Below are 20419 nucleotides of genomic sequence, written 5' to 3'. Positions count from 1 at the left end.
ATTAGTGGCCATATCTTGTTGCTACTGGCCTGATGGAAGATATGTGTGAGATGACACAGAGGTATATAAAGCGCCAATAAAAGCTTACTCTATATCTCCTACGGCTACGTTGGTCCTTGTTTGAGTCTACAGTTCCTTCTGTTGGCTATGAATCTCATGCAATTCCTCGATAATCTTCTTCGCTCCGACAATGGCAAAGCAAGCCGCCGTCAGAGTCGGATTACAAGCATTTTGGGTGGGAATTACACCGCAGCCACCGATAAACAAGTCATCCATACGCCAAAGTTTGGAGTGCTTATTCACGACAGAGCGTCCGTCGTCCTGCTTCCCTGTCCTTGTCGTCCCACAAATGTGCAGCGCTGCGCCTGGAGCGAGAAATCCAGGCTCGCTGCCGGGAAGGAAACCTCCAAGATCAGATGCAATTTTTATCATACTACAGAATGAATGGTTAAGCAAGTTCTTACTTACAGACAAGCGATGGAATGGAGCAAAAAACTCACTCTTTCATCATAGCTTGCGCGCGTTCAGCGTCGTCGTCGCTAGTACGATAGTGGAACGTTGGCTACAATGCGGTTAACGAAGGAAATTCGCAAGGCAGCATAGGAAATAGATGAGATGAAGATGGAAAGTAGTTCTACCTGGGGCATGCCAAATTTGTCGTTGATCTTGGATGAGAACTCGACATAATTCTCATAGACAGGTTTGACGTAGGAAAAAAATCTCAGGTCAACAATGAGTCGCTGGTCAATTCCAGAAGGCACATTGCCATAGTTGAATGCATCGCGATGAATCTGTGTATGCCATGGGTGTTCCTCTGAAAGCGGACTGGTGACCTATATTTTTTGTTGGTACTGTATCGCGGGTACATTACAGTGACAAGTGGTATGTTAGGGTCGCCTCACCTGGGGATCAGGATCATCGAATGGGATATGCAAAGGGTCATTGGGAAAGTGCCTGAAGTGTTCTGTGCACCGTGGATCATCCCAAGTCCTCTCGATTAGACTTCTTTTGAGGACGACTTGGCAGAAGCTCACGATTTGCTCGGTCATGTACCGTCCCTTCGAGTCATTAGCGTAGCGTGCCCTAGGAATTTCTTACAACACTGGGATCGTACCAGAGCAGGATATCCCTTGTCTGGTCGGATATCTGAGTTGAACAGGATTCCAGTAGTAAGAACTGCTCCAGCACAAATGACGTACTTCTTCGCTTTGATCAGTACCGTTTCGTTTGTCAGTAAATTCACCAACTCCGCTGCAATGACCCGTCTGGAGGTCGCATCTATGTGAAGCCGTTTACAGCAATGCTGAGCCTTTAATTCAAAATTTCCACCGGCATACCTTGGGTCAGCAAGTGCACCAAGAATTGTGGCTGTAGATGACCACTCCACATAGTCTGGGTTGCGTGCGCTTCGCTGGCATGCTAGGGGCATGCTTACAAACTGTCGATTCTTGTTCGCTTGACAAAGAGTACTTTTGACGAGATTGTGACGGACTGAATGGTTGAATGCTGTATCAGTCGTGTGTAACAGAGCCTTTGAATCGTCGTATAAAGTCTGCCATTCTTCGTCTGAAAAAATATCAGACCTCTCCACGATAGGATGCTGTTCCGGTGTAGAACAGGTCCAGTAAGAGCCCATTCCTCCGACTTCTCTGATTGCGGGAGCAGCCGGCAGATTGTCGTAGGGTGATTGCTCAGGGTTTTCACTATATTCATCAATATGAATGCGGGCCACTGACCGAATTGCTGCACCGTGAACAGACCGCGGGAAAATACTTACTGAACTGATGAAATAACGGAATCGAAAGACGTAGATGAACTATTTACTGGTACTGACAGTAGAGACCATGCACCCTAGGCAAGAAAGTTAGACCAGACCACAAATTGATCACAAAAATACATACTTGAATCGTGCTATAGACGGGTTGACTTGTAAGTTTAATGAAAGCTTAACGCAAACTGTTTCCTTCAAGCTCCTCTTACCTTGTAAAGCGACTAATTTCTTTTTGGACGACGATATTGTTCTTTTTATGATCACCGATCAATCTCGTGCCCCTAGTGTATATTATCGGAACTGAGAAAAAGCCGTAAATGTGACATAGCAAATGCTTACTGCTCTCCCATGTCCACCATTAAAATTTTGATATCTTTATCAGCATCTATGAGCTTCCTGACGTACACAGCCCCAATAGGGCCAGATCCAATAATCAAAACGTCAGGCTCTTGAGAAACTTCTTTGTTCTTCCCATGATGAGAGTTCATGGTCCTAGAGCTCACAGTGCGTAAGTGAATGTGCGAGACTCTTGTGCTTGGCAAGTGTGGAATCCTTAAGTATATTGAAAGAATATTGACCAGAGTATGAGCTTACATATATATGGACACTGGCGATAGCTTTAGAAGAGAAGTGCAAAAACGGACAGAAAGAGTCCTGCCCTCTAGAAACAGTGGCTCTTGTTCTCGACGAGGTATGTAATGTGTGCCAAATGTTCTGTCAAAATATGAGGCACTAGAAAGGGCGGATCAGAAATCAAATGATTCAATAGTTGCAGCTTATAAAGAACAAGGCCAGGTTGAAAGTAACCTTCTTGAACCCACAAACAGAAAGTAGGCAACATCCCCACTTTACTTAGATATCGAGTTAACTATTTATTGGGCGAAAATCCCAGTCCGAAATGTGCAAGCTGCTAGGGGTTCTGATTAGCTGGTGATGATGTGTGAAGGATAGATCCCAATTGGTGGGGGGCGGAGGGACTTTTCAATACTCATTGGGTCACCCACTTTGAGCCTAAATACATAGATTGCGCACCTGCAAGTCTGATTGATAACAACATGTTAACAGCTTATTCCCTCGCCCAGATAGACCATGCTATGGAGTAGGATCAAGAGTTCCTTTCAAATAGGAAGATTATAAGACTGTGTTCAAATTTGGATATACCTAATTGCGAAGGACGTGGCATTTTTTTGATAATTTCAGGTCAAGCTGCCGCCATAAAGGACCAGCGAGTCACGGGAGTACTGAAAACATCAAATGAGTGAAACTTGTCTCTATTGCTATGTTCATCATGGACACAATATCAATTCGGGAACTTTCCCTCAACGCTGAAATACAACGCCCTAGGAGCAAGGGTTTCGTATGTAGCGCGGGCAATCGCCTGGAGCATTGCGGTATTGTCGTAGATAGCTTTTGACGAGATTCCTTCGACATCGCAGAAGTAATTCTGTAGCACTAGGATTACGTACAATGTGTCGTCAGTTTGTACTGCAGCCTGATACTTCGAATGATTCCAATCTTCGCCCTGATGTACATTGATATGTATACTCCTAGTTCCAACTCCTAGGCAAGAGGCCGACCAATCTTTCACGCTTTGGCGACTCGACCCAAGGGCGTGTCCGTAGCAGATAATCTCCACGAAGCGTACTCGAGGATTGCTATCCAAACATGCGACGATTTCAGCACTGACCAATGTAGTCTCGGATATTTGCCGTTTCACTTCAGCAGCAGCTACCAGATCCAAAGCTCTCCTCTTATACAACTGCACCTTGGGATGAGTGACAAACTGGATCTCTCGATGATAAGCCAAGATGGCAACGAACGCTGACAGCGCATTCATTGTCAGCATTACCTTCACGACTTTCGGAGTCGTAGTTGGTATCGGCATCGCAATATGTTCGAATTCGGCCAACTCGCCGCAAGAAGTCACACAAACTCGTGGGTTGAAACCGACTTGCTTAGAGCCCAGTGCTTGTTCTATGAGCTGAGCCACCAATAGGCCCATGGTAGGGGCGATATCCTCATCCAAATTTACTTGGATATCCTGGGTGTCGTTTAATGCAACGGACCACGCTATTGGTAGTACAGCGTTGACAACCTCATCTCTCAAAGCCAGATACTGCTGGTAAATGAACGACATGGCCTCCCAGTCTTGACAGAGTAGGATGAACAAAGGTAAAAACATCAACATCGAATGAGGCGCACAAAAAAGTGCGTTGATGTCGGCGTGATACCTCACTGTTAGCGGCTCTACATCCACACACTTCCAGTCATGTAATTGGGATGATCGGATTCTTGCTTCGCCGCTCTTCAGGTCATTGACGGAGATGCACGTATCTGTCAACCAAATGAAATGCTCTTGGTAATTAAGTCCCGCAGTGTCAAAGCGCTCTCGAAGTGAGTCCATCAACATGACTGTCTCTAATGTCGTGCCCGATTGGCTCATACCCAGGCAGACAGCCGAGGAAAGCTCTTCTATGAGCGAGAATACATCTACGAGGGCTTGTGGGTCCAGACTCCGAAGAGTGTGAAAATGGATGTCCTGGCTTGCTGGTATGATCTCCTTTAGGACGTCCACTAAAAACACCCAGCCGCCTGTCCCAACCCATATAAAATGCTTCTTGGAAGTTAAGGAACGTCTTTTTAAAGCGGCTTCAAGTGCAGTCTTGATTTCGTGCCATGCTGGAGGATGGAACCATCCTAGTAAGGAAATATTGCCGTCGAATCCAAGGTCACGGAACATGTTTCCCATGGGAATTGCGTCCTTTCGTTTCCCAGCGGCTTGCTGAAGGTGGAGCAGTGGGAGTTTCTCTATGGACTCAATCGTTCCATTCCGGGCATCCATGTCCACAATCACTCTCTTTGCTGATATGCCTTGAATGGTTCCATCCTGGGCAAGCCTCTGAAGGACTTCCGGGAGGACGTCAAGCGAGATGATGTGCGAGATCACACTGCCAAAGGAGAGTCTGTCCTTACGAATAAAGTTGATAGCCGAGACGAGGTCCTCGTTTCGGCTCCCGCGGTGACCTGACAAATCTACTGCCTTGCCAGCGACTTTAATTGATTCAGTCTTCCAGTGGGTTCGAATCGGCCAGACATCCAGCTTTATGCCTTCATCCAAAGTCAAAGTATCACCAGGACTAAAACCTGCAAATAGATATACACAGCCACCTGCATTGACATAACGAATAGCATCTTGAGCAGCATTCACTCCTTGCCCGAGGGATACACAGACGATGACAACATCTGCTCCTTGGCCTGCAGAAACTTCGCTCACTTGTGCCGCGACACAATCACTCGTGACGAAAACTTTCTCCCGTCGAATGATCGCCTTTGTCACAGCAAAATCCAGTCGTTCTTTCGAACGATTGGCTAAGAAAACGGTTTTGGCGCCCATTTTATGGTTCATCAAGACAAACAACAGACCCATCATACCAGCTCCAATGACTAGGACATTCTTTCCCGCTATTCGATCTTTGATGCGATTTTGCGCTGCAACAACACAGCTCAGAGGTTCAACGAGCGTATCAACTACGCTAGCTGCGGAACTTCCCAAAGTCAACACCTGTCTTCTCTCCAAAGATTCTTGGCCAAATTTGAAGTATTCTTGAAACACACCTTCTCTGGTGTGTCCCAACTTGTCATGGTCATCCAAAGGATTGTTGGGATTCATCACTATCATCTCGTTCACACTCAGGCCTTTCACGCCTTTTCCTACTTCTAGTACCTGGCAGACGGCCTCATGGCCAAGGACTATTGGCTCTACGCCCCGCTCACCACGCAGGATCTGTAGGTCAGTTGTGCATATTCCCGCAAACACAACTTTGGCGAGAACTTCTTTGCTGCCACAAAGAGGGATTTTTCTCGTCACGAGGGTGAGATTTGGCCTTCCGACCACCTTTTCTACTGCGCGATAATTGGACCGTAGGTGTTCCACAAAATTGCCCATGCCGATCAGACCGTCATTGTCATCGTTAACACCGAACTGGACCAAGCTACGGACATCATCCTCTTTCCAACCGCAGAAAAACCCCGACGGGTGAAAGAACCGAACCAAGTGATCTTGAAGTGAAAGTAGATACGCCTCCTTGCCAGTCTTCATTGCGAACCCGCCTACGATTATGAATTTATTCAGGCCTATATCTCCAGCCAATTGCAAAATACGAAGGGCTAGTGGATATGTCGAGTCAGATAAGACTTTTAGAGCAAGTGGATGGCCCGAGGCGATAGATTGTCGAAGCCAATCGTCTGTGATTGCATTAGATGCAATATCGTAACCGCCCGAAGAGGCCAAGCTCCGGGCACGGCGCAAGGCACCTCTGCCAGAGCTGTATGCGCACAAGTCCGCAAGATTACCGCAGGCACAGTACGGTATGTCTCTTTCCTCGAGAATACGCACCGCGAACTCATCATCTTCTTTGGCTGCTAACGCCAAACATCGTGAGTTGATCCGCTGGATATGTCCGTGCACGTAAACATCCACAAGCGAGCCCCTGAATTCTTCGGGACGGGCCGCTGCCTGCAACATCGCATATTGTACCAACGCATCCACAGCACGTGGCTCCACGATGACATGACCCATCTCCCCCCCGATGCCCGAAGCATCAAGATCAAGCTTATCGAGAAGGCACAGATCAGGATTAAAAACCTTGTTGCTTAGTCCCGAGCTTACAGTAATGAGACAGAATCGTCCCTCGTCTTTGTACCGCCATGCAGCAGCGGAAACGTCGTTCAGGACCGTCAAACGCATGCCAGGTAAATACTCCAGCAAAGTAGCCTTGAAGTCGTAACCGCGGGCAGACGAACCCCAGAGAATGCTCGCATCTTCTACAATTCCTTCGCGAGTGACTACGGCACCGAAGGAAATTCCAACTTCTTCAATTGAGAGGTCAATATGACCAGCCCTGACAATATTGACTTCCCGCACTATCGTCTTTATCAATTCTCCCTGGAGCATGGGAAGCGTATATTGTGGATACGCCTGCTTGCTGGGACTGAGGACTCTGTTGGGGTCATGTAAGAGAAGGCCATGGGGGCCCTTAATCGCAACCCGCAAATAGGTTGCACCGACATCCAATACAATGATGTGATGTCTGTCCCATCGTTTGAGGGAGTCTTTCCATTTGAAGGCCATCTCCTGTTCTCGTTTCTGCTCCTGCAGAGAAAGTATCGGTTTACGCCCTCGTAGTAAGAATGCTAGGAAATGGTAGCCCATACAGCCGATGATATCGTCTATTATTTCCGTACTGTTCTGATGCAACGCTTTCATTACAAGTTCAGTTCGAATCTCGATGAAGCTCCGATAATCATGCTTGCCATCCTCCTCGACAACAAATTCGCCGCCGTGCTTCATGGCGCCATCTGAACGTAAACGAATACACAATCCAGGTTCGATGGTCGTGTTTTCAGACAATACCTCTTGGTGGGAAGTCAGCAGCTTGTCAAACCACTGGCTTAATGACCGCTCTAAGATTTCTGTGGTAGGAGACACTCCATAGGCAATGCGGAACAAATCCCCACTGCAGATGAACTTCAGCGTAGTTGTTGCGCCTGGAAGAAACCCGTCAATCTCCATAGACTTGAAAGTGACAGGGTGCGAAAGACGCATGATCTGCTCCACTGGATGAGAAGCTCGAGCAGATTCCTCAACTGTCTTCTTCAAGCCAACACTCAGTGGCGTCAATTCTCTACCCAGTAGACGGCGAGCAAAGCGTGAGTCGAGGTTGAATTCTTCCTGTGTCACGCCACTCTGGAGAGTAAGAGTGGCACTATCACCAATCAATCCTCTAATCATTCTCCACACCTCCTCCAGGTCGATGCTTTCGCCGGAGGCCGCGTCAAAGATTCGGCTATCAGGACTTTGAGTCTGCGCTACTCTTAGAAGCAACTCATTCAAATCATCAGAATAAATAAAGTCCCTCTTTTCTGGCATTTCGAAGTTTCCTTCGGATTTCGGGTTGATTGCTCGATAGGTGAACCCTCTGGTAAACGCTGGCCCGTAAACACTGGAAATTCTCATCAAAGAATGCCGCGGTAACAAAGACACGAAAAATTCACCCAGCCGTTTAGAGATCTCATAGATGTTAAATCCTGCTGGCAATGGATGATTTGAAATGAACAGCTCCGCAAATTTTTCAAGCGCTGTGCATGTGTCTTGTTCGGCAATCAGGGCGTCCGCGTGTTTGGAAAATGCTTCGCCTGCCTCTTGGATCCATGTATCCACAGATACGTTGGCATCGGTCAAGTGAACCCGCTGACTGGAGGGATAGACGACTTTCAAATCCTTGTCTCTTCCCATTTCTCGAATGATATGCGTGATTACACCCTGAGCCAACCCGTTTATAGCGATGACCTTTGCAAACTCGTCAAGCTTGGAGTTAAGTGAAACAATACCCGCCATATTGTACAGGACGTCTGCTTCCCGTATCATCCATCGTAGGTTGGCAAAATTCAATAGGTTTCCGGTGAGAATTCGAACCTTCGGGTCGAGAAGATTCTGTCGTTTTCTGAACGAAACCGATGTGGTTGATCGGACAGAACAAACAACTCGCACGCCATTACGCACCAGATGGCCGACTAGCTGCGATCCGATGTCACCAGACCCGCCAATAACAGCAGCCGTTGTAAGAGGGGAATGGTTGCCAGTATCAGAAACCAGAAGTCTTTCTGGCTTTGAAATTGTACGACTGGATCCCGCACGCTCCTCGGAATATCGACAGAGGCTGAGGATGACTTCACTCAACATCCCAGAATCAATGTCCGAAATCTCGTTCAAGAATGTTCCCCTACCAATCGTCTCCGGCACTGTGAGATATAACATTCCACCTTTGTGCTCGATTCCATCCGTGCTAATCTTTCCCCAGAGAAGATCAGCACTACAGCAATCGTAGTCTGTTAGGTAGATTGGAAGTCCCAGATCCAGCATGCAATTCAAGATTCTCTCCAGATCGGACCGTGAAAGGATCCGTTTCCGATAAGCAAGAGAAGAGGAAATTGCCATGCCGATCGCAACACATTCACCGTGAGAGATCGTTTGTTTGGCGAGGCTCTCTACGATGTGCCCAAATTCGTGTCCAAAATCAGCGAATCTACACAAGTCTTGTTCATAGAGGTTCGGTTGCAATTCTTCGAGCATAGATCGGATGGAAAGTTGAATCAACTCGTGGGTGTGTGCGTTATACTCGACATCGCCGTGATATCTCTCAATGATCTCGAAGAGACGCGAGTCTTTGACTGTAGCGATCTTTATTGACTCGGCTAATCCACAGGCGAATTCTCGTCGTGGCAACGTGGGTAAGAAAGTTTCTGGGTCGTTGAGACATGCGACTGGAGGGAAATATCTTCCGAGTAGACTCTTGTGATTTCCGAAATTTACGCCAACTTTAGCTCCTACGCCTGCATCGATCATCCCAAGTAGAGTCGTCGGAATTCTTAGATAGGGAAGGCCTCCTTCGTAGATTGCGGCGGCAAACCCAACGACATCCATGAGCGTTCCACCTCCAATCACAACGAAAAGATCAGTCTGCGACATCCCCATCTCAATCGCGACATCAACCACCCTGAGTACGGCATTGAAATCTTTAGAAGTGCTCGGAACATGGAAAGGGAGGATACGAAAGTTTTCAATGACTGAGCTGTGACTTTGGAAATACTCTTGGATATTGACAATAGGATTTCCGACGTAGCTGTCAAGGATAACCAGAATTTTCCTTTTGCGCGTCGTGGTGTTGTCCATGCAGTAGCCCCGGATCAATGTCTGGTTGCAGCTATTGAATATCTTTTGAACCATGACTACATGATATTGCACATCATTTGAGGTAGTCTGTTCATGGACAATCTGTCTCAAGTTCGTGGGATCCTGCACCTTGACAGAGGCACACCAATCCAAGAATTTCCCGGGCGGTTCAGGACGATGGTTGCGAAGAATGGACAGAGCGACGCCGATAACTTCAGACGAGATTTCCGTCGCATCGACAAATTCTGTTTCTCCGAGGCCACTTAAAATGATGAAAGTGGATATCCCTCGTTCCTCATTTGCACTCTTCATATGTTTCCATAGTGCGTTTGCTTCAAGCTCCTCGTTGTAGATTGGCAACCCAGCCTGGAAAAGAAGATTCAGTACCCGTCCAAGATCTGTAATGCTGAGCCTCCCTTTCAAGGTTGATATGACAGACATCAGTGCAATTCCAGTAGAAACCGATTCTTTGTCATCGTAAACAATTGCCCTGTTCTCCCGTATTGCTTGCACTGCTTCATCCCCAAACTTGACGCTAGACACGTGGATCTCAGATCCACACAGCTCCTTACGCTCTTCAACTCTCGCTCTGGTAGCTAAGCTCAGGGCGGTCGTTAGATATCCAGCCTTCTGACTGCCTGCCAACATCTTGCTCAGATGAGCTTCTGTGTATGAGAACAACTCGCTGTCTTTACCTATCGATGTTTTGACAATATCGGCCAAGAAGCGTGTGATTTGGTCCTTATCCATTGCCTCAGGGGAAATTGGCTCGTAGAAGCTGGCGGTTGGTGGATGGACCAAGGCAAGAGCGTTCCGGTAGATTCTTCCATCTTGGTTGACGTGATTCAATGATAATTTGCTGTCCCAGTTGTGACAATGCATAATCCCAAGAAGATCGGTAGGCACCAGAATCCATGGCGTTGACCGGCGATATATGGCTGCGGCAAAGCCCACAACATCAGTCATCGTGATGCTGCCAATGGCAACGAACATGTCTCTCCGTCTGAGCCCAAACTCTTTAGCGGCTGCGATTACGGCTTCGCTTTTCTGTAACGTCTTCTCTGTTCGGTTGACACTGAACGCTATGATCACATAATCCTCCAGTAGCATTTCCGTCTTGCACCACGAGAGATACGCCTCAATTTGGATTCTCTTGCTTTCTGGGAGGTGGATATCCAGTATGACGAGGATTCTTTGTATGGTACTACATCCAGCGTTGAGATAGCTGATCAGATCGGTCCTTTTATTGCCAATATCAAACAGACCAGTCGACTGCACAGTACGGACTCTGATGTCGTGACGACACAGAATCTCTGTACCTCGATTTCCGTCTTGATCGGTCCATTCGTGTACGCCATGCATCTGCTGGGTGCTGGGCACAACAGGGTGATCCATTGCTTCTGCCGTAGAAATTTGTACTTTGAAACTTTTGGAGAAAGTTCGAAAAACTAGACAATATTGTGTCTTTCAACTGAAGGAAACACATGGAAGAGGACTACGGGTCGACTGACTGAAGGAAACATATGAAAGAGGACTACGGGTCGACTGTACCTGAGATAGCCACCATCACATCAATTGGTCGTCGGTGCTTGAAATCTGTCTGGCTGTTTACCGACCTGCACCTCTGGATTTAGGAATACCGACCCGGGCGTATCAGCTAACATTGCAAACACACCTTTCATGGGGGTTGTTTTTCCTCGAGGAGTCCTTTAATGAGGCATTTTGATTCCCAATCACTGTGCTCATCTACTTTTAAACGCACCCGAACCAAATTTATCACTATCTCTTGACTCTGTGATGATGATGTTTTAAAAGCTGAAAGGGCATAAAAGAATGAGATGATGCTTTCATGAGGATATTCTGTGCTACCATAAGCAAGCGCTGATCCAATCTTGTAGCTTGACTTCGACAACCCTTACGACGTACACACTTTTTTGAAACTTTGACTATTGGCTCAGATAAGAGGTTCTGCTCAGGCCATAACCCCTCACCGGCCAATGTATGCTTTGATCGCGTTCCACTGCATAATCAAGGACGTACCTGTGCTTCAATATGGAGATATGCGGTCCGATCCGGATTCGGATATATCTGCGCGATCGGCCAATCGCAGGAGAGAGCGTGTTCAGGGAGAAGAAGAGCAAGTTGGACGAGCCGTTTTGCTACAAGCCCCTCATGAGATCCTTATCCATTGCATGTGCCTCGTTTCCTCGTCGTCTCTCCCTCCCAAGTCCCTCAAGTTTCGGTCTCTCAATGCACAATCAAGCGACTTGAATGAAGAATCGCGAGATGTCTACCAAGCCTCAGAAGCGACGAGCTATCGATGACATACCGTGTGAGCCACGGGTCAAGAGAGAGATGGAGATCCTAGGAATGGGCATGTCGCGGACTGGAACTGCGTGTTTGTACCCTGTATCGACATCTTGGTAACCGCTAAATCGTCGCAGCAACTGCAGCTGCATTCAACATCCTAGGATACCGCAGCTACCACGCTCACCAGATCTTCCAACCTGACGAGCCGGGTCGATGGGCAGATGGTGAATGGCATGTGCCGGCCTGGAGAGAGGCATTTCTGGCGAAAATGTACGGCAATGGAAAGCCCTATGGAAAGCCAGAGTTTGATAAACTTCTGAGGAACTACAGTGTATGCTGGTTTCTCTCCCAGAGTTTATGCTTGCTGATCGTGGAAAGGCAGTCACAGATGTACCTTGTATCTGCTTTGCCGACGAGCTTATCGAAGCCTACCCCAAAGCAAAGGTCGTCTTGACTACACGAGATACAGCCAAATGGATCATATCATTTGAGAGCCTTATTCTCAAGTTGGCCGAAAGTGAAGAGTATGGCTGGGTCAGGGCAGTAGGTTGTATTGACCATGTACGTTGAGCATTCGTACTCGTGACAAGGCTGACCAACAGGAATTTCTTGGACCTTACCTTGACTGGGTCAATATGTTCCTACGATATTGGACCAAGGGTGATTGGCAGAACCGCGAGAAGCTGATCCAGGCAATGCTTGATCACAACGAGCATATCCGCGAAATCGTACCGAAAGACAATTTGCTAGAATGGAACCTTGCAGATGGTTGGGAGCCGCTTTGCAAGTTTTTGGACAAGCCTATACCAGATGTACCTGTCCCTTATATCAACATCGGTGCTTCTGACGCACCAAGGCATAAGAAACTTGCTCTTCAGCGACTTGCAATTATCCTTGGTAGAATGTTGATGAAGCCTGCTCTGGCTTTTATGATTGTGGCAGTTGGATATATCTTTTTGAAATCCACACTCTATTCAGCTGCCTAGGCGCTATGTAGAGAATACACTTCATGCAGATTCGTAACCGCCGCGCTGGACGCTTGTGACAGCCTGAGGCCCTAACATCACTCCCCTCCTATGCCGCCGTGTCCTCACGGCGTCTGCCTCGTCCGTATACTCGTCCTCCGAATCTGTATCCGATGCCGCCGCTGCGTTGTCCGAATCGAGCTGGAACATGACTTTCTATTGGTATCGTACTGGTAAACAAATAGCAAGTGTATATCGATATATATTAAAACCAAAGGTTCAAGTCATAGGTGTTCAAAAATGTGTATCGTAAAGAGTGTCTAAGGGTCAGAATATTATATACCACTCCCCGAATGGCCCGGCTCGCTTCCGAAAGGGGTCCGTTCCTTGACTGGGATTACCCGTCCCCCTGATTGCCGTATAGGTCTGAGGACCAACATCTATTATTTCTATCTGTAAAATGCAGTTGTAAAAGTTCATAACCAGATAGATGTGTCGGTGCGTGTAGTGCATTCCGAAATGATGTGCCTCCTAGGCCAGAACTGACAGAATTACCAGCCGTCGAAGAAGTGAGTTTCAAAGCTGCTTGGTAGATATGCCAAGAAGTACCGATAATAACGTAGCTCATGTACTACCCATCACTTCCCTTCCCCACCTTAGATACTCTGTAGAATACATACTTTTGAACACCTTTAAATTGGACCTTTGATTACTACGTATATCGATATACACTTGTTATTTGTTTACCGGCACGAAACCAACATATACTGAGCCATGTAAATTTCATCACGCTCAAGAATGAGCTGTCAGAATTGTGGGAGAGGATGTTTGTGATCTTGAACCACTTGTTCGAGTTGAGCGCCAAGCCCAGTTTTATCTTATCTTATCGCCGAAAGTTATTTCCTTGGAAGCTCGCGAGTTCCAGCTCAACACATTCTTTGATTCTCTGTTCATAGCTCTGTTCATAGCTTGCTAGGAACATAGGGGGAATACAATAGATATATGTCTGCAACCGGGGAGCACCTCAAGGATGAGGTAAGTTCAAATGCCTGGTTGAAAGAGAGACCTTGCTGATCCGAAAAAGGGGACCAAAACCCAGGTGGTAATAGCTGGAGCTACAGCAGGCTTAATCGCAAGGTATATCTTCTATTACTACTTGAGAAATATAGCAGCATGTCTAATTCTTGAGCAGATTTATAATAGCTCCTCTCGATGTCGTCAAGATCCGCTTACAACTCCAAACTCACTCCCTCTCCGATCCCTTCGCCCTCCGCGACTTGCGCGGCTCACCAATCTATAAAGGCACCCTCCCAACAATCAGACACATCCTCCGAGAAGAAGGCATCACTGGGCTATGGAAAGGCAACATCCCCGCAGAGCTGATGTACGTCTCGTACAGCGCTATTCAGTTCACAACCTACCGTACAATAACGCTTGGCCTCCAACAAGCATTCGACGAGCATAGACTGCCTAACGCAGCAGAGAGTTTCATTGCTGGTGCAACTGCCGGTGCCGTTGCCACAACCACTACATACCCCTTGGATCTACTCCGTACAAGATTTGCTGCTCAGGGTACAGAGAAGATCTACTCCTCGCTGGCGGCATCCATACGTGACATTGCGCGGCAAGAAGGACTACGCGGCTTCTTCCAAGGTCTCGGCGCAGGCGTCGGGCAGATAATACCTTACATGGGAATGTTCTTCTCCGCGTACGAGACGCTGCGTCTGCCAATGTTGCGCCTATCCTTGCCCTACGGGTCTGGGGACGCTACAGCTGGCATTCTGGCGTCAGTATTAGCAAAAACGGCCGTCTTCCCATTGGATCTGATTCGGAAGCGATTACAGGTCCAGGGTCCAACAAGATCGAGGTATGTGCATAAGAATATTCCAGAGTACAAGGGAGTGTTCAGGACACTAGGGGAGATTGTGAGAAAGGAGGGAAGGAGAGGCTTGTATCGAGGGTTGACAGTGAGTCTATTCAAATCGGCACCGGCTAGTGCTGTTACGATGTGGACTTATGAGAGGGTCTTGAAGATTCTAAGGGATATAGAGGGAAGAGGGAAGGATATGGGAGTCGATTGATGGACTGTAAGATAAGATACTTTGAAGTAAAGATACCCGGATAACGACAATCAGGAGTGCCGTGCTTAGAAGATGGCGAGGGAAAGGCTATAGTTTTGAAGTGAAGCCTCCTGAGAGAGGGCCGATAATTTGCCTGACTGTTGTCAGTGTCAGCAAGGGCGAGGTCCCTAGGCTAGATGAGGGAGCCACTTTAAGAACTTGTTAGAATATACAATAAGAAGATTCCGCAAGGTGTGTAACCCAACTGAATTGTGCGCCTTGCCAGTAGTGTATACGTCTGCTCTAGGTCTACTAGTCCATGCGAGTGCAAATCTGTACGTTGATGATATCCTGGCGCAGCTCCTGAGGTCCAATAGTCCGTTGTACTGTCTTAGTAGGGATTAGACGTAAATACGGGAAAGGAGAATTTATGGATTTTCTTCTAGCAAGGAGAAAGCGGAGCTCAGAATAGAATACAATAATCATGCGAATGGAAATCATACATGTCCAGATACTGCTGTTCGTATCCAAATCAATCCATCCTGAATGCGCTAATCCATAGCAATGCTCCAAACTCCACGCTGACCAGCAACCAAGCTCAGGAAATATGCAGATAGTCTATCTCTGGCCCCATAAAGATCGACCACATTATGTCTTGCTCCTGTCAATTTATCCAGCCTTCCCAAAAATCGTAGCAATAAAACTCTTCCTCCTTCTCATCTTCTGCAACTTCTCGGCCTTTCGATCTAGATCATTTTTCTCGGTAGGAGCAGCGGGAACAGGTATCGCGGGCAGATCGTGGTGATTGAAAGTTGGCGTCGGAGGAGCAGATTCTTTGTGGGTGGGCAATGGACTGGATCTGACACCTCGTAGAGACTTCATACTCTGGCGCTTTCGGCTCTTGGTTGTGGCCCTTGATAGACTGCTGTGAAAACCGCTGTTACTCTCCACCGGTTCCTTCTCTAAGTCCTCGATCTCGCCAGACACAGTCTTGCCATCGTTTGCGAGGTTCTCTTCCGCAATTGATATGAACTTTATGATGCCGCGCCGGGGGGTAACTTGTAAGCTATCTTGCATATGCTGCGCCAGGAGCGCCGCATTCCGTTTGTTTGTTACGGGTTGGAGTTGAGAGGGTAGGGCCGTTATGGTCAGTGTGTATGCCGGATCGAAATTTCCGCCAAAGAGCATGCAGAGGGAGTGTGTTAGGGTTACAACTATAGACGTTTCGGGTCGCTGATAACGTTGGGAGAGGTAATAGGAGAGGTCGGTTGTGACTGTATATTCATCGCTGACCTGGTAAATGTTAGAACAATCCTCCAAGACCAGACTGGTGTGCACACAATGACATTAGTCCTGACATCTGCCACGATCATGGACTCTTTAGTAACTCGTTCCTTTGCAGACGAGTTCGACTCTCTGTATGCGAACACATCCTCGTAATACTGACTCTTGCGTTTCGCGAGTTCTTCCCTATCAGGAGTTTTACGGTCGGAGAATATGGCCTGATCGCCAGGTGCGCCGCGATCAATGTGTCTTGTGATCCTCCTCTCTTCCCTGGTTGTAGCAGAGGGGCTTCCTTTCGGGCTTTTGTCACGCATGGCAATATCACTTGCCGCAGGAGAAGGCGGGAGTTGTATATGTGCCAGATTCGAATTCCTCCGCTTCTTGACTATTGGTGATTCGTCGTTTGGATCGTACCTCTGGGAGGTTGCGTCGATTGTGCGTAGTGAACCTGGCATATCTACCGAAGCTGTGCGAATGGTCTGCGAAAGCGGATGTAGTTGAACTAATTGTTGTCTGCTGACACGAGGCAATTGTCGTATTTAGTGGAATGTCTGTAGAACGTGGAATCAAATTGGGAAGTGGTAGCAAAGAGGATCAGTATCAGACAAGGACTTGGTGATGAGGGGTGAATGTGCTGATAATGCTTCACCCTGTAGCAATTAGCAAGAAGAAAGGGATTTACTCTGAAGTGAATAATTGAGGCTGGAAGAAGAAAGTGATTGAGAAATGAGAACTGCTGTGGTGAAGTAAATTACAAGTCCAGGAACTCCGTACCGAGCCGGAACTATAGGTACCTAGAGTTGATGCCAAACTTAACTTTCCTAGCTGCAGCAGCTACGACCAGCACGGCATGGAACGGCGTGGTCTACAGCTCGTGCCACGGTGCCAGAGAGGTTCGAGGCTCACTAGTGCGCTGCTTGAGTTTCGCCCACTCGACGGGAGGGTGCGTAGATACCCAAAGGGGCCCGGCCCAGATCATCGCCGTCGCGCGACAGTGATTATAAGATTGGTAGGCGAATGAATGTAGGACATAGGACATGGCTGAAGATCGCAGGCGAGATCAGTGCTGTGTCTCTTGTAAAGTCACAATAAAAGCTGGAATGAGGGCACGAGCTTCCAAAAGTGATGAAGCGGGATGGCGGAGCGAGGCCCTTGGTAGTGTTATGTAAGCATTGACGGACAACTGCTCAGGTCCTGCTAGGGCATGTGAACTTCGAATATTTTGCAGCATCCAATCTTGAAAGCGACTCGGGCGTGCAGTTCCAGCCAATGGAATCAAGGTAGACTGTCACGACATGGCGCGTTCAAAGATAAGAGGGACTGCCCAAAATATTAGGTATTTCAAAGTATATAAAGAAGGAAAGTAAACAACCCAGAAGGCTCCCATTCGAACCTCGTTGTTCGACGTTCGTCTTCTTCAGAATACAAAGTATCACCAATCGACTGGACCTTTGTCGTGACAATAGGCCACCGCAAATAAACTACAAAACTGTCAAATAACACTGATGGTATGGTACCGGTAAACAAGTAACAATGGAAGTGTATATCGATATACGTCAAAATCAAAGGTTTAACTCAAGGTGTTGAAAAGTGTGTATTGTGAAGAGTGTCTAAGAGTCAGAATATATACCACTCCTTGAATAGCCCCCGGTTCGCCTCTAGAAGGGGTCTGTCCCCCTGGCCGGGATTGCCCGTACCCCTCATTGCCCCCTACATTTCAATTGTATAGGTCTGCGGACCAACACTTCCGGTATCAAGGCTGAGGCATGAAGGAAAAGAAACCTCGTTGGCAAAATCACCATCAACTTCAGTATTATCGCTTTCCTCTGTTTGTCGATTTTCCTTTCTCCTCTTCTGGCGAGGCCCGGAGGAAGGGCTTGGTGGAGACATGCCCTTTCTCTTGATCTTTTCAGGTTGAGGCTGATACTCAAGAACAGGGGCAGAAAACGAGAGGCCTCTCTGCAGGATCTCATTATCAAGTCCACTCTCATCGCTCTCCTGCCTCGTAGACTTATCCCTACTTGAGCGCTTCCTCCCCCTCTTCTTACCCTTTACGGATCCAGACACAGAATTCTTTTCATCCGCTTGACGCTTTCGGATATGCTGGTTTGCTACAAATACATCGAGGTTGTTCTGGTGGATGTCTATCGTGTTACCGCCACGCTGCTCACGCACTGTTTGGATATGTTTAGACTGCTTAGCGAGATGCTCTCTCGTTAACTTTGAGCAAAGTGTGAACTCGTAGTACTCAAGCGGCCGAACACCTCCGTCAAAGTAACGCCATTCGACCGAGTTGCGGATAAAATCCAACACAATGCCCTCCATACTCTTATGATCGCGGGTAATTGCCATCTTGTTCTTACCTTCTTTCAATTTGCGAACATCTGGGCGAACATCAAAGTTTTTGCAAATCTGCGGAAAATCTAGGAACTTCTCGAGGCAATAGAGATGAGTGTAGGCTGCGTTGTGAAAAGGATCTTTATCCGTGTTTGAGGGTTGCTCGTCGAAAGCAACGCGATAGTCTCCTTTGCGGATTGTGCGGTTAGAATCCGGACAGTTGATAAAGCGGCATTTATCTGAGGTTTTAGTAGGGTAGCGACGCCCGCTGTCAGCTGGGACGGTTTGGATCCAGAGTCTTGCGCGGTGAGAACTGATGTATTCAGACATTTGCTGGACGCTAAACCGATCCCGCGGGTTGAGCTCCCCGTGGATAGTGTAGTTGAAAGTGCGATCCTGTGTGTCCGGGTTGATACTTCCCCATGAGTCCGGTGCCATAGGAAGGGGTCGGTACCATTTCTTCGGATCATTGTTACTGATGTTTATAGGTCGCTTGTTCCGTGGCGTTTTGGTGCCATCTCTGATGGGAGTTGGGGCAGGTGTAATTAGGACTGGTAGATCCTGAGCTACTTGAGCGATTTTCGCCTCTAATACCTCGTTTGATTCACGGCGGCGTCTGAGCTCTGCTTGGTAGTAATCTGCAAGGCTCTGCTTCTTGGATATCTCGTTCTGGCGTTTAAGTTCTGCTTCTAGAGCTCGCTGAAGCTCGTCCTCGAAGGGGTACTTGTAGTTGTCGATGACCTGGAGAGGGGTGCTTGGGCAGCTGAAGTGGTTGAGAATTGGGTTCAGATAGGTTCCTTTTAGGGGTTGGTCCATCGGTCTAGGAATAGCAAGAGCCGAAGAAGGCCGTGTAATAGGTGCGGAGTTTTGCCAGGGTTTATGTAGGTAGGAATTAAGGGCATTCGGCTGGACGGCATAAGGCTGGGAGAAATAGGGTTGAGGAGCGTAGGACTGAGGAGCATAAGACTGACCTCCGTATGGTTGAGAGACGTAGGGTTGAGTGATATGTGGTCTAGGGAGATAAGACCGGGGAACATTGGGCTGGGAGCCATATGGACCTACAGCGTAGGGCTGCCGATTCGTTTGGTCAAGAGGAGATGTAACGGTTACAGGAATTGACGATGAACCGTGCTTCATCTGAGGTACTTCGAGACGTGGTAGTACTTGGAATGGCTGCTCTGGGACCTGGAGAGGCTGCGCTGAATTTTGGTAAGGCTGCTCCGAAAATAGGGTTTTCCCGTGAAAACCATCTTCCCGCTCATATGGTCCCAGGGTTCCTGATTCTGGCTCTTCTATCGAGTACGGTATCGTTAGCGCGAGATCAATGTTCGTATAGTCATCGAAGCTATCGTAATGTAATCCGTTTTCGTCTTGAGGCGGCGGTTGTTGAAGCTCTACAGCTATATTTTCAGCTATGAACGTCTCAAAGTCGAAGCGGCTAGGCGAGAACTGGTTAAATCGCTGGTTGGACTCCTCTGTATACTGGCTCTGGCCTTTGCTTGAGTTCGCCATGTTGCTGTAGATGAGAATAGTATCACGTAGCTCTGTTAGTGCGAGCCCAGCTGTTTATACGAGCGTGTTGACGATCTAGCCTTGCAGGTAGCAGAAATCACCATACCACGATCTAATATGATGACAGCTAAAACAAGATATTTCAAAGAGAGTGATAGCAGCTGTTTAGAAAACAGAAACAACAGGAAGAAAAACAATCCGGATTGTAGAGTTCGAAGAAGACTTCAAGTTGTGATACTACAACGGTCTCTTTGTGTTAGGGAAAGCTTGAACAAAGGCATGGCTCTAGACTTGCTAGATAGTAGATCAAAGAACATGAATTGCTGTCGGACAAAGGGTATATGTTCACAAAAAGAAGGTCAAAAGCGTATGAACTCACAGGCAAATGGTACGTGTATCAAGTATTTCACAGAATATTACAAGAGAAATCGGGCTTTTGGGTGCGCGT

General features: G+C 47.6%; 6 protein-coding genes across 6 annotated transcripts; 2 read left to right on the top strand and 4 right to left on the bottom strand.

Moving 5' to 3' along the window:
* Positions 1-98: 98 nt before the first annotated feature.
* Positions 99-2916, bottom strand: ONS95_009724 (uncharacterized protein). Its single transcript, XM_058503282.1, has 11 exons — positions 2776-2916; positions 2366-2681; positions 2111-2263; positions 1981-2052; positions 1902-1926; positions 1778-1851; positions 1115-1703; positions 903-1058; positions 639-833; positions 501-562; positions 99-433 (listed from the first exon to the last, which is right to left on the bottom strand). Coding segments are annotated over exons 2-11 (1635 nt in total). The 5' UTR covers positions 2368-2681; positions 2776-2916; the 3' UTR covers positions 99-126.
* A 141-nt stretch (positions 2917-3057) lies between these two features.
* ONS95_009723 (uncharacterized protein) lies at positions 3058-11319 on the bottom strand. Its single transcript, XM_058503281.1, has 2 exons — positions 11179-11319; positions 3058-11119 (listed from the first exon to the last, which is right to left on the bottom strand). The coding sequence occupies exon 2, from the start codon at positions 10896-10898 to the stop codon at positions 3072-3074; it is 7827 nt and encodes a 2608-aa protein (XP_058359993.1). The 5' UTR covers positions 10899-11119; positions 11179-11319; the 3' UTR covers positions 3058-3071.
* Positions 11320-11789: 470 nt separating this feature from the next.
* On the top strand, positions 11790-12799 carry ONS95_009722 (uncharacterized protein; the record flags this gene model as incomplete). The annotated part of the gene is made up of 4 exons (XM_058503280.1): positions 11790-11901; positions 11948-12144; positions 12192-12374; positions 12416-12799. 4 exons carry the CDS (start codon positions 11790-11792, stop codon positions 12797-12799), a joined length of 876 nt encoding a protein of 291 aa, XP_058359992.1.
* Positions 12800-13469: 670 nt separating this feature from the next.
* Positions 13470-15088, top strand: TPC1 (mitochondrial thiamine pyrophosphate transporter). Its single transcript, XM_058503279.1, has 3 exons — positions 13470-13813; positions 13863-13915; positions 13971-15088. The coding sequence occupies exons 1-3, from the start codon at positions 13781-13783 to the stop codon at positions 14857-14859; spliced, it is 975 nt and encodes a 324-aa protein (XP_058359991.1). The 5' UTR covers positions 13470-13780; the 3' UTR covers positions 14860-15088.
* A 419-nt stretch (positions 15089-15507) lies between these two features.
* ONS95_009720 (uncharacterized protein) lies at positions 15508-16577 on the bottom strand (the record flags this gene model as incomplete). Its single annotated transcript, XM_058503278.1, has 2 exons — positions 15508-16131; positions 16179-16577. The coding sequence occupies 2 exons, from the start codon at positions 16575-16577 to the stop codon at positions 15508-15510; spliced, it is 1023 nt and encodes a 340-aa protein (XP_058359990.1).
* A 1135-nt stretch (positions 16578-17712) lies between these two features.
* On the bottom strand, positions 17713-20418 carry ONS95_009719 (uncharacterized protein). Its single transcript, XM_058503277.1, has one exon. It carries the CDS (start codon positions 19969-19971, stop codon positions 17833-17835), a length of 2139 nt encoding a protein of 712 aa, XP_058359989.1. The 5' UTR covers positions 19972-20418; the 3' UTR covers positions 17713-17832.
* Between the last annotated feature and the right edge of the window lies 1 nt (position 20419).

This window comes from Cadophora gregata, assembly GCF_030347475.1.
Source record: "Cadophora gregata isolate MNR1 chromosome Unknown scaffold_4, whole genome shotgun sequence".
In the NCBI taxonomy this organism is placed as follows: domain Eukaryota; kingdom Fungi; phylum Ascomycota; class Leotiomycetes; order Helotiales; family Ploettnerulaceae; genus Cadophora; species Cadophora gregata.
This window is presented reverse-complemented; position numbering and strand designations above follow the sequence as displayed.